The 12,662-nt window shown below is 45.8% G+C and overlaps 1 protein-coding gene across 2 annotated transcripts; it reads right to left on the reverse strand.

Moving 5' to 3' along the window:
• Positions 1–553: 553 nt before the first annotated feature.
• On the reverse strand, positions 554–4,333 carry LOC136611369 (E3 ubiquitin/ISG15 ligase TRIM25-like). 2 transcript variants are annotated; one of them, XM_066590912.1, is made up of 2 exons: positions 3,334–4,309; positions 554–3,303 (listed from the first exon to the last, which is right to left on the reverse strand). In XM_066590912.1, exons 1-2 carry the CDS (start codon positions 4,307–4,309, stop codon positions 2,615–2,617), a joined length of 1,665 nt encoding a protein of 554 aa, XP_066447009.1. In that variant the 3' UTR covers positions 554–2,614. The 2 variants fall into 2 exon arrangements, with proteins under 2 accessions (XP_066447009.1, XP_066447010.1); XM_066590913.1 differs by having other exon boundaries at positions 554–4,333.
• Between the last annotated feature and the right edge of the window lie 8,329 nt (positions 4,334–12,662).

The following is a 12,662-nucleotide window of genomic DNA, read 5'->3' on the forward strand; positions in this document are numbered from 1 at the left end:
AAATAGGCAGGGCTGTTTCAAAATAGACAGCGTGCAGATTTTGACTGCTTTTTGGATGCGGAAATGCTGCAGAATCTTCCACAGAAATTTCCGCTGAGGACATTCTGCAGTATTTCCGCATCCAAAAAGCAGTCAAAATCTGCACGCTGTCTATTTTGAAGTGGCCCTGTCCTTTTAAGAACGACGGGGCTAAAATCATACGTCATGATAAGCCCGCCCCCTGACGTGTTGGCACTTTGCGATAAAGAAGTGGGTTTTGGGTTGCAGTTTGGGCACTCGGTCTCTAAAAGGTTCACCATCACTGCTCTAGAGGGTGGATACAAGAAGCCAGTCTCTGTCTTCGCCTTGGGGACACAAACACCTAAACTGTGAGAAAGTCACACAGTCTGCAGGGTTATTTTTCCATTAAACAATGGAAACTTGATCAGAATGGAAGCAAACGGAAGCCTCTCTGTTTGCTGTTTTTTTTAAAACCTTATTGAAGTCAATGGGGAATATATATACATATATATTTATGATGCATCGGAGAAGAATGAGAAACAACACTGGTGACTCTAGTAATTCTTCTGTTTTATTGTAGCAATGTAAGAGGTTATAAAGTATAACAGGCCCCCTCAACCTCCACAAGTCAACAATTTAAAGTCTACAGCATGTGTGATACTTCTATCTAAGTAAAACATTACAAAGGTTATTATGAGAAAGCTGCATGTCTAGCGGCTGGGACCCTGTTAGTAGAACTGCAATATGTGTCTTTTGTACAGCCTAAAGTCGCACTAAGTAAAAGGAGAAATAAACATCACTTTGAGTTTGAAGATCCGTGTCTAAGCTGCTTGAATGAGAGGCGTGCCCTATGGACCATAATTCTGGGCAATCCCCAGCTAATTCCCCCACATTTTGGTAAAGCTGTAATTTGCCCATAATGGCTGTACCTCAGCTTTCCCATAACCAGATAGAATTAATTAATGAATGAATAACAGAAATACCAGCAGAGATTGATGAAGGACTGGCAATATACAGAGGGTAGACAAAAATATGGAAACACCGTATGAAATGCATGCCTTAAATTACATGGGATTATAAATCGTATTTCAAAAAAACCATGTGGAGACCAATTTTAGAGGGGGTAATATGACACAGATGCTGCGGGGTAGAAATGAACATCTGCTCGAGCAACAAGGTTCCATTGGTTAGGGGTTTGAGCCACTCAGCTGCTGTTTCCAGATGGCTCCCAAAGCCACCCAGAGCAGGGCAAGAGGTGAAGTAAACACAAAATTTGTCTCGAAAGTTGTCAGCCAAGCAGGGGTCAAAAGGGAAGCTCTATGCTAATGAATAAAATCCAATGAATTTTGTATGGTGTTTGTATATTTTTGTCCAAACCCTCCTATGTGTTTTATATTCACCTGAATAGCATATAGAAAGTACACAGACTGCATGCGTAGAGACCCCTTAAGCGTACTTTCACATGGGCAGATTTAGCCTGCATTACGCATTGCAAGACGTGGTAAATTCCTCACCAAAAGCTGTAGCCTCCTTGTGGCTTTTAATGCAGAATTGAAGTTGGCTCAATTCTGCAACAAAATCCGTATATAGACCTGCAGTTTTTGTAGCAGAATTCAGCAGCAGCATATTAAGCCTCAACTACTGGCTAATTTTGCCCGTGTGAAAGCTCCCTAAGGCCTCCCTCACACAGGGCGTTTGCAGAAACGCAGCGTTTTTCAACGCTGCGTTACTGCAGATTCCACCCCGTTTTAGCAGCACTGTTATACTTTATGCCAGCGTTTTGGCTGCGTTTTCAGCTCGGCTGAAAATGCAGCCAAGAATGCTGAAAAAAAAAAAAGCTTGCCGGCGCTGATTGGCTGAGACAGTCAATGAAGGGCTGTGATTGGGCATCGAGCAAGCACCGACAACCAATCACAGCACTCTATTGCCGGAGGCGAGGTTCTCAAACCTGGCCTCCGGCAATAGACTTTGGGGTGCCGAGGAAGCCCGGATCAGCGGCAGAGACCAGCGGCCGCGACCCGGACTGCAGCGGCTAGGTGAGTATTACTTTCTTTTTTTCTATATCTAGCCCGCTGGGACTGTTTTTCGGGGTAGGGCTTCCATTACAAGCCCTCACCCCGAAAATCGGCGAGCGGTTAACGCTGCCAAAAACGCAGCACCAAGTGTTGCCTCGTTTTTAGCAGTGCCAAAACCGCTGCCCATTCATTTCAATGGGCAACGCAGGGCTGAAAACGCCCAAAAATAGAACATGTATCGCTGTCAAAGCGCAGCGTTGGGAGGTGCTACGTTTTCAGCCCTGTGTGAGCAGCCCCATTGAAATGAATGGGAGTGTTGTACAGCGTTAAGCACTGGGCTGAAAAGGCAGCGCTAAACGCTGTATAAAACGCCCTGTGTGAGGGAGGCCTTAGGGTGCCTGTATATGTAGCGCTAGTATGTATGTGTCGATTCGTGGCAAAACTGCTTCATGAACCAACACTCTGAATATCCAACCCACGAAGAACAAGTTCCAGATTACTGGCTAAGTGAAGCAAAACAGGAGGAGCTCAGCTTCAGCTCCAGCCTCTCTCACTGCTACATCCTATCGGCTAATCATATTGTGTTCGCTGTGATGTCACTAGTTTCTGGGCAGATTACCTGCATGATGATGGCTCCTTGCAGCTGCTGCTCCCCCTGATATCTTTATATTACCTTCCCTTACATATAGTATAGCATGAAGGGGCTCGGTGAAGGAGGCGGTGAAGGTGTGTAAGTGTCTGATGGGGTCACACAGCTGATAAAAGGACAGCCGCCCCGCCTCATAATCCAGACAGATCCTGAATCTATCACTGGAGATCTGGTAAGGGAGCTGGATCACTTCACTGTCATGTCTCACTGAATACTGGTTATTATTCCCCCGCCCTCCATATAAACCCCAGGACTTTTTATTATCTCCAATGAGTGACAGGCGCCCCCTCCTGCCTATACTGGGATAACACATCCCAACCCTCCACACTCGTGATCTACTGATTTCCACATCCCAGTAATGTCGTCCAGAGGAAAATCCCCTACTGCTCATCACCTGATAATACTGGAATCTCTCTGATGTTCCTGGGCGATTCTGCTTTATATCTGTCCAGGTTGCAGTTTTCAGGTCGTCTGATATAAGTATCTTATTAGCAGTTGTGTTTACATCCAGTAATATGTCTGCAGGACCCTGTACATAGAAGGTGACATATCTTATTAAATCAGATAATGTGTGTGATAAGTGCGAGATCAACTCCACACCCCAATCACCTCCATCATGTCCCCATGTGGCGTCATGACCTCCATCAAGTCCCCTTGTGTCCTCCTCACCTCCATCATGTTCTCCCATGACCTCATGTCCTCCCATGTCCTGATCACCTCCCTCCTCCTCAGGATCACACAAGTCACCTGTGTCTGGCTCCTGTAAGACAGTCAGTGGATCAGTCATGTTACACAGCTCCTCAATGTGTCTCATCTTCCTGGACAGCTCGTCTTTCTTTACTTCCAGCTTCTGGATCATATCAGACAGTGACAGAGACACCTGCTCTTCCCGCCTGGAGATCTCGCTCAGGACCCTCTTCTCCAGGTCATCCAGCCGTCTCCTGATGTCTATAAACAGGGCAGTGACTCGCTCTACTTCTTTAGATGATTTTTCTTGAGTTGTTTTACTCCGTTCCTCTAGACTACGGACTTTTTCCTCAGTCTTCTCTCTCTTTGTGGTAAGTTTCTGCAGAACATTTCTCAGTTTCTTCATCTTCTTCTCAGAGGCCTCATCTAGAGACTCCATCTTATGTCCCTGGTGTTGCCCAATCAGACAGCAGGACACACAGATACAAGCAGCGTCCTCAGTGCAGTAATATTCCAGGATCTTCTTATGGACAGAACATTTCCTGCTCTCCATTGACGTTCTGGGCTCAGTGAGGACATGTTCTGCCGACTTGCTGTGAACTCTCAGGTGGTTATCACACAATGAAGCCTCACAGTGCAGACAGGATTTAACAGCCAGTACAGGAGCGTGAATGCAGTAAGTGCAGAAGATCTCAGTGATCTCCTCCTGATGTAGCTGAGCAGACGGGAAATTCTCCACTACATTACACAGAGTTATGTTCCTCTTCAGCACAGGCCGCTTCGGGAACTCTTCTCTACATTCAGGACAGGAATAAACTCCAGAGCCATTCTGTGTATTCAGGACCTGATCAATACAGACCCGGCAGAAGTTGTGTCCACATCTCAGGGTTACAGGATCTGTATAAAGGTGCAGACAGATGGAACATTCCAGCTCTGTTCTGAGATTAGCAGACGCCATCGCTGACAGCAGAAGGAAGAAATGAAAGTAAAAGTGTGTAAGGCTCAGAGAGCAGTGGGTTGGATTGATACACAGGAGGAGGCTAGGTTCATTAATTTACTACATGTAGAGATCATTTAACAATTTCTCTACCAAGCATGGTAATTCTGCATCCATCCTGGCTGCTTTTAGATGTTTCATATTTACAGTATATTGTAGAGATAGCAGACTGCAATAACCAGGTGACCTACGCAAAAAATACACCAATGTGTAAGGCCTCATTCACACGGGCAACACCACATCGCTGTGAGAAAATCGCAGCGATATTGCATCGCTGCGATTTTCTCGCAGCAATACCGCGATTTTGTAGCGCTACAAAGTCGTATGTGACGCTACAAAATCGTGCGACTTTGTAGCATCACGTGTGAGGATTTTCGGGGGGGGCGGGGGGGGGCTTGAAATATAAGCCCTACCCTGAAAATAACCTGCAACTAAAGGAGAAGAAAAAAAAGTATACATCACCTCTTCCGTGCTGTCCGGGGCGCCGCTGCAGCTTCTCCCCAGGTACCGGCACTGATCTTCTTCTTCATCTTCTGGCCGGGGATTGAAAAATCCCCGGCTGCTGGAAGAGCTGGCTGTGATTGGCTGACACTTAGCCAATCACAGCCAGTGCTCGAAGAATGGCTGTGATTGGTTCAATCACTGCCATTCATCGAACACTTGCTGTGATAGGCTAATTGTCAGCCAATCACAGCCAGCGCTTCCAGGAGGCGGGGATTTTTGAATCCCCGACCAAAAGAGAAGAAGATGAGTGCCGGGACCTGGGGAGAAGATGCGGCCGGACTGACAGCGCGTCTAAGGTGATGTATGTGTGTGGTTTTTTCCGGCAGTTAGGGCTTAGATTAAAGCTTTGACAGTAGCATTTGCTACTGTCAAAGTTGCATCGCATACAAACCGCGTTTTCGTGCGATGCGATGCAACAGAGAGGAAGGCTCCATAGGGAAACATGGGCTACAAAATCTCGCGTGTCGCGGGCATATTGCCGGACCTGCGAGGTTCATGTGTCGTTTTGTAGCATGCTACAAAACATCTCATGTGTGAAGGAACCCATAGGAAACCATGGGCTTCACATACATGCAATTTGTAGCATTGTAGCAATGCTATAAAATCGCGCGACTTTGTCGCCCGTGTGAAGGAGGCCTAAAGCACACAGGGTATTAGTGCAGTATGTCTCCAGCGGAGGGTGGGCGTGACCAGGCTGAGTGTAAAAGGTTCACAGAGGGAGCATGCTCCCTCTGTGACATCATCACACCCCCACAATGTAATCGCGGAGGGCTGATGTCTTGCCATGGCAACAGAATGCCAGATACAGGCATCCTGCTTTGCCATTGCCTATGATCGCTATAACCAGTGTCACATACAGGCGAGGAGGACAGGAGGAGGCTATAGATTGTGGAGTGACTGGTACCCAACTTTCCAAGACTCTGAACATCAACCGGACAAGCGACCATCACCTACGGCCACAATTCTACAGCAATCCACCTGGCCCTGCGCTGGGAACGAATTTGTACCGGACAGGAGGAGAGAGGAGAAAGGATGATACTCATCAATCCCGCCTCTGTCCTCAATCACTCTAGAAGTATTGCAAGCTTGAAGCCGTTAGAATATAGGCTGATTTGTACCCAGCTTTCCCGTACTTCTGCACGCATGCGAAGCAAAAGCTTAAATCATTCACCTGATCCATTCTAACGCACTTCAGAGCCCTACAATTCCCATACAGCTGCCACCACCAGTTTTGTTGTCGGTAAACTGGAACCCAATTTATGAATTATAAATACAATCTTCGGAGTATATGGTTTGTTTTTAAAATGGAAAACGCTTGAACTGATAAATTGCAGTTTTATTCTAGAAAAGGTCTAGCAGTGCAATATATAAAATGTACAAAGATATTAAAAAAAGGTTGTTACATGGGAAAATAAGGAATACAGGTAATACAAACTCAGCAGATTTAAAATAAACAGGAGCAATTAAAAGAAAGTTACCAGACTTGGATATCGGTTCAATGGGTCTGATTTTGGCGGAGTTCCTATAACAAGGGACTACCCATATACTGTAGTATCACTAAGTGGATTGCCCATTTATACCTGTGGGGTCCCACATTTTAAAGGATTCCTCAGTACACACCTTCTCCCCGCCCCCTCTGAAGTCATACAGAGAAGGAGGGTTGGATTTGTAGGAACTCTGAAAAATCATAATTCCCTAGTTTCAGTCATACCTCGGCGAGAGTCATAATTTTAGTCATGATTGTACCTACACACACTCTACACACATATATGGTCGTATATGGTTTTAGGCCTCGGACCTCAATGCGTGTAGATGCATTTGGTTCGACTGGGCCCCCCAATTCTGAAAATATGATTCATATCAGGATAGGACCTTCATACGCCCCAGAATCTTTAATGACAAATTTCCGTTGAACGTTGCCCAATCATCTGAGAAATTCAGCCTTAAGATGCATTTACACTTCAAGATGATCATGTTACGGTATACTACCCGTGATACGCCAGCCTGGGAGCCCTAGATCTCACCCACAACCCCTGTTTGCCTCCACTCCTGGCTAACCCCAGGCGGGCAACTGGGTGGCGATCCCTACTCTAACTAGGGACCTAAAAAGGGACGCTGGAGTACCTGAAAGAAAAGGGTAGAATACCAACAGAAAAGGCAGATGTAAAAACCAACACGAACAATACTAAGAAGAACTGAGGCAGATGGAAAAACCTGGCGGGTAATAGCAAGGTATAGCAGACAAGCTGACAGAAGCAGGAGACCAACAGAGGCAGACTAGCTAGCACACTGGGGGAAACCAATAACTGGCAGTGATTGCAAGTCTCTGCCGAATCTTTAAACAAAAGCCTCCGCCCAGGGGTGGAGAGGGGGAGACAGCCAACTTCCAACAGAACATAATAAAAGGAGCTTGTGCACGGCAGCTGCACTCACGGGTGCGCGCGCGCCGCCAGCACCAAGGCGGCCAGGCACCCACGCCCCCGGCAGACGACCAACAAGCCAGGGGGATGCGCCCCGACCGCAGGACCACACACACTGCCGCCCCAGGAGAACCAGCAACCGCTGCATGGTAACAGATCGCTCAAAAGATGGCTTTTGAGTGAACATTTTGCATAAACTACCACTTAAACTAATGCCTATTAGTACCAAGTAGAAGTGTGCGAGCCACCAGGAGCTGTAGTTAGGGAACTGACCACCCGCTGTTCCTTGATTACATTCCTTTGTTCTGCTGGCGGGGCTAACAGCTGAGAACAACTGATACAATGCAATTAGCTATAATCAGCTCTTCCTCTGGCAGAGCACAGCGTGCGGTCCTGCTTATCAGCTGTTTGGCCAAACAATGGTTTTCAAGCAGAACTGAAATTCATCATCTGGCAGAAAACTGAAAGATGGGCACATTTACACCCAACGATTATCGCTCAAAAGATGGCTCTTGAGCAAACTTTGAGTGATAATTGTTGTGTCTAAATGGGCCTTTAGATAAGAGAGCTTCCGAAGACTTCATTAACAGGCAAATGATTTAACAATGAGACTTCCTCATGCTAACTCTAGCTAAGCAGAATTTGGGGTCTGGAGGCTGGAAGACAATGGGGCTTATTTACATCACAGCAGTTAATGCAATTACCTCTCTAAGGCTCGGTTCACAGGGGACGGAATTGCAGCGGAATTTCCGCCCCCGTCTCCTAATCCTGGAGTTAGCCAGCCATGTGGACGAGATTTTGCAAAAATCTCGTCCACGCAGGGCGGCCAATCCGTTGCAGCAAAGCTGGGTGGAAACAGACATGCAGCATGGAATTCAATTTTGCAGCATGTCAATTCTTTTTTTTTTTCCACTGCGGCCTCATGGGGAGAGAAAGCCGCAGCACAATGTCGTCGGCCGAACCGCTTCAAAACCTGCGGTGAAATGCAGTGGGTTTTGAAGCTGCGGCTCTCCCGTGGAGATCTCGCGGGTTTTCAGTGCAGCCCAGCCGCAGGATTTACGTCTCGTGAGAGCCCAGCCAAAGGCAACATCCAGCGGACCTGGGAGAGCTACAGAGAGTTGGGGGATGCTTTATCGATATCTATGTATCTATCATCACAGTAGATTCAAGGGGACGGAGGAAGGATGTCAGCTCAACTTTTCTAGTGTCCTGAAGGACATCTGATTGATACTAGACAGCTGGAGGGACACTTTCTCAATCTCTTTATATGACAACCAGTGATAACGCCTTGCAGAATAGAAGTCCTGCAATGCCTTCCCATAGCGATCATAGTGTACTATATCTTATTAGCTCGGTGAAGGTGCATGTGTGGCGCAGCCAATCGGTAACTGTGGGTGTGACTTGGGCATTACTTATAGCTCAGCCCAGTCATGCCCACAGTTCGGGTAGAATCTTATCAAAGAGTTGAATCAACAGCACAACAAATCATCCCAACAGGGCTTAGACCTATGTGCAATCGCCAGTAAGGAGATCCAAACAACTATCTCCAAAATCAAAGTCCATATAGGAAAGAATTCTGGCAGCACTTCAGGATGCAGTAAAAGATCCGATGATATTTATTTACCCATCACCCACAGACAGCAACGTTTCGGCTTAGGTAAGCCTTCTTCACACTTCGGGTAGAGACATACTGCACTAATACATCATGTACCATGTAGTATCACCTCACACATCATGTACTGTTGCAGTATCACCTCACACATCATGTACCGTGTAGTATCACCTCACATATCATATACCTGTAGTATCACCTCATACTTCATGTACCGGTGTAGTATCACCTCACATATCATGTACAGTGTAGTATCACCTCACACATCATGTACCGTGTAGTATCACCCCAAACAACATGTACCGCTGCAGCATCACCTTACACATCATGTATCAGTGTAGTATCGCCTCACACATCATGTACCAGTGTAGTAACACATCATGTACCGGTGTAGTATCGCCTCACATCATATACCGTGTAGTATCACCTCACACATCATGTACCAGTGTAGTATCACCTCACACATCATGTACCGTGTAGTATCACCTAACAAATCGTGTACCATGTAGTTTCACCTAACACATCATGTGCAGTGTAGTATCACCTCACACATCATGTACCGTGTAGTATCACCTCACACATCATGTACCGTGTAGTATCACCTCACACATCATGTACCGTGTAGTATCACCTCACACATCATGTACCAGTGTAGTATCACTTCACACATCATGTACCGCTGTAGTATCACCTCAGACATCATGTACTGGTTTAGTATCACCTCACACATCATGTACACTGTAGTATCACCTCACACATCATGTATCGGTGTAGTATCACCTCACATATCATCTATCGGTGTAGTATCACCTCACACATCATGTACCGATGTAATATTACCTCACATCATGTACCGTGTAGTATCACCTCACACATCATGTACCGTGTAGTATCACCTAACAAATCGTGTACCATGTAGTTTCACCTAACACATCATGTGCAGTGTAGTATCACCTCACACATCATGTACCGTGTAGTATCACCTCACACATCATGTACCGTGTAGTATCACCTCACACATCATGTACCGTGTAGTATCACCTCACACATCATGTACCAGTGTAGTATCACTTCACACATCATGTACCGCTGTAGTATCACCTCAGACATCATGTACCGGTTTAGTATCACCTCACACATCATGTACACTGTAGTATCACCTCACACATCATGTATCGGTGTAGTATCACCTCACACATCATGTACCAGTGTAGTATCACCTCACACATCATGTACCGGTGTAGTATCACCTCACACATCATGTACCAGTGTAGTATCACCTCACACATCATGTACCAGTGTAGTATCACCTCAGACATCATGTACCGGTGTAGTATCACCTCAGACATCATGCACCGGTGTAGTATCACCTCCGACATCATGTACCGGTGTGGTATCACCTCAGACATCGTGTACCGGTGTGGTATCACCTCACACATCGTGTACCGTGTAGTATCACCTAACACATCGTGTACCATGTAGTTTCACCTAACACATCATGTGCCGGTATAGTATTACCTCACACATCATGTACGGGTGTAGTATTACCTCACACATCATGTACCAGTGTAGTATCACCTCACACATCATGTACCGCTGTAGTATCACCTCAGACATCATGTACCTGTGTGGTATCACCTCACACATCATGTACACTGTAGTATCACCTCACACATCATGTACCTGTGTAGTATCACCTCACACATCATGTAGTGTTGTAGTATCACCTCACACATCATGTACCGGTGTAGTATCACCTCACACATCATGTACCAGTGTAGTATCACCACACACAGCATGTACCAGTGTAGTATCACCTCACACATCATGTACCGGTGTAGTATCACCTCACACATCATGTACCAGTGTAGTATCACCTCACACATCATGTACCAGTGTAGTATCACCTCACACATCATGTACCGTGTAGTATCACCTCACACATCATGTACCGTGTAGTATCACCTCACACATCATGTACCGTGTAGTATCACCTCACACATCATGTACCGTGTAGTATCACCTCACACATCATGTAGCGGTGTAGTATCACCTCACACATCATGTATCAGTGTAGTATCACCTCACACATCATGTACCAGTGTAGTATCACTTCACACATCATGTACCGCTGTAGTATCACCTCAGACATCATGTACCGGTGTAGTATCACCTCACACATCATGTACACTGTAGTATCACCTCACACATCATGTACCGGTGTAGTATCACCTCACACATCACGTACCTGTTTAGTATCACCTCACACATCATGTACTGTGTAGTATCACCTCACACATCATGTACCAGTGTAGTATCACTTCACACATCATGTACCGCTTGATATCACCTCAGACATCATGTACCGGTGTAGTATCACCTCACACATCATGTACACTGTAGTATCACCTCACACATCACGTACCAGTGTAGTCTCACCTCACACATCATGTACCAGTGTAGTATCACCTCACACATCATGTACCGGTGTAGTATCACCTCACACATCATGTACCAGTGTAGTATCACTTCACACATGATGTACCGCTGTAGTATCACCTCAGACATCATGTACCGGTTTAGTATCACCTCACACAAAATGTACACTGTAGTATCACCTCACACATCACGTACCTGTTTAGTATCACCTCACACATCATGTACTGTGTAGTATCACCTCACACATCATGTACCAGTGTAGTATCACTTCACACATCATGTACCGCTTGATATCACCTCAGACATCATGTACCGGTGTAGTATCACCTCACACATCATGTACCGGTCTACTATCACCTCACACATCACGTACCTGTTTAGTATCACCTCACACATCATGTACCGGTGTAGTATCACCTCACACATCATGTACCAGTGTAGTATCACTTCACACATGATGTACCGCTGTAGTATCACCTCAGACATCATGTACCGGTTTAGTATCACCTCACACAAAATGTACACTGTAGTATGACCTCACACATCATGTACCGGTGTAGTATCACCTCACACATCATGTACCGTGTAGTATCACCTCACACATCATGTACCATTGTAGTATCACCTCACACATCATGTACCAGTGTAGTATCACCTCACACATGTACCGTGTAGTATCACCTCACACATCATGTACCGTGTAGTATCACCTCACACATCATGTACCGTGTAGTATCACCTCACACATCATGTACCGTGTAGTATCACCTCACACATCATGTACCGTGTAGTATCACCTCACACATCATGTACTGTGTAGTATCACCTCACACATCATGTATCAGTGTAGTATCACCTCACACATCATGTACTGTGTAGTATCACCTCACACATCATGTACCAGTGTAGTATCACCTCACACATCATGTACCAGTGTAGTATCACCTCACACATCATGTACACTGTAGTATCACCTCACACATCATGTACCAGTGTAGTATCACCTCACACATCATGTACCAGTGTAGTATCACCTCACACAGCATGTACCGGTGTAGTATCACCTCACACATCATGTACCAGTGTAGTATCACTTCACACATGATGTACCGCTGTAGTATCACCTCAGACATCATGTACCGGTTTAGTATCACCTCACACAAAATGTAAACTGTAGTATCACCTCACACATCATGTACCGGTGTAGTATCACCTCACACATCATGTACCAGTGTAGTATCACCTCACACATCATGTACCAGTGTAGTATCACCTCACACATCATGTACCTGTGTGGTATCACCTCACACATCATGTACACTGTAGTATCACCTCACAC

Source organism: Eleutherodactylus coqui, chromosome 2 (assembly GCF_035609145.1).
Source record: "Eleutherodactylus coqui strain aEleCoq1 chromosome 2, aEleCoq1.hap1, whole genome shotgun sequence".
Classification (NCBI taxonomy): Eukaryota; Metazoa; Chordata; class Amphibia; order Anura; family Eleutherodactylidae; genus Eleutherodactylus; species Eleutherodactylus coqui.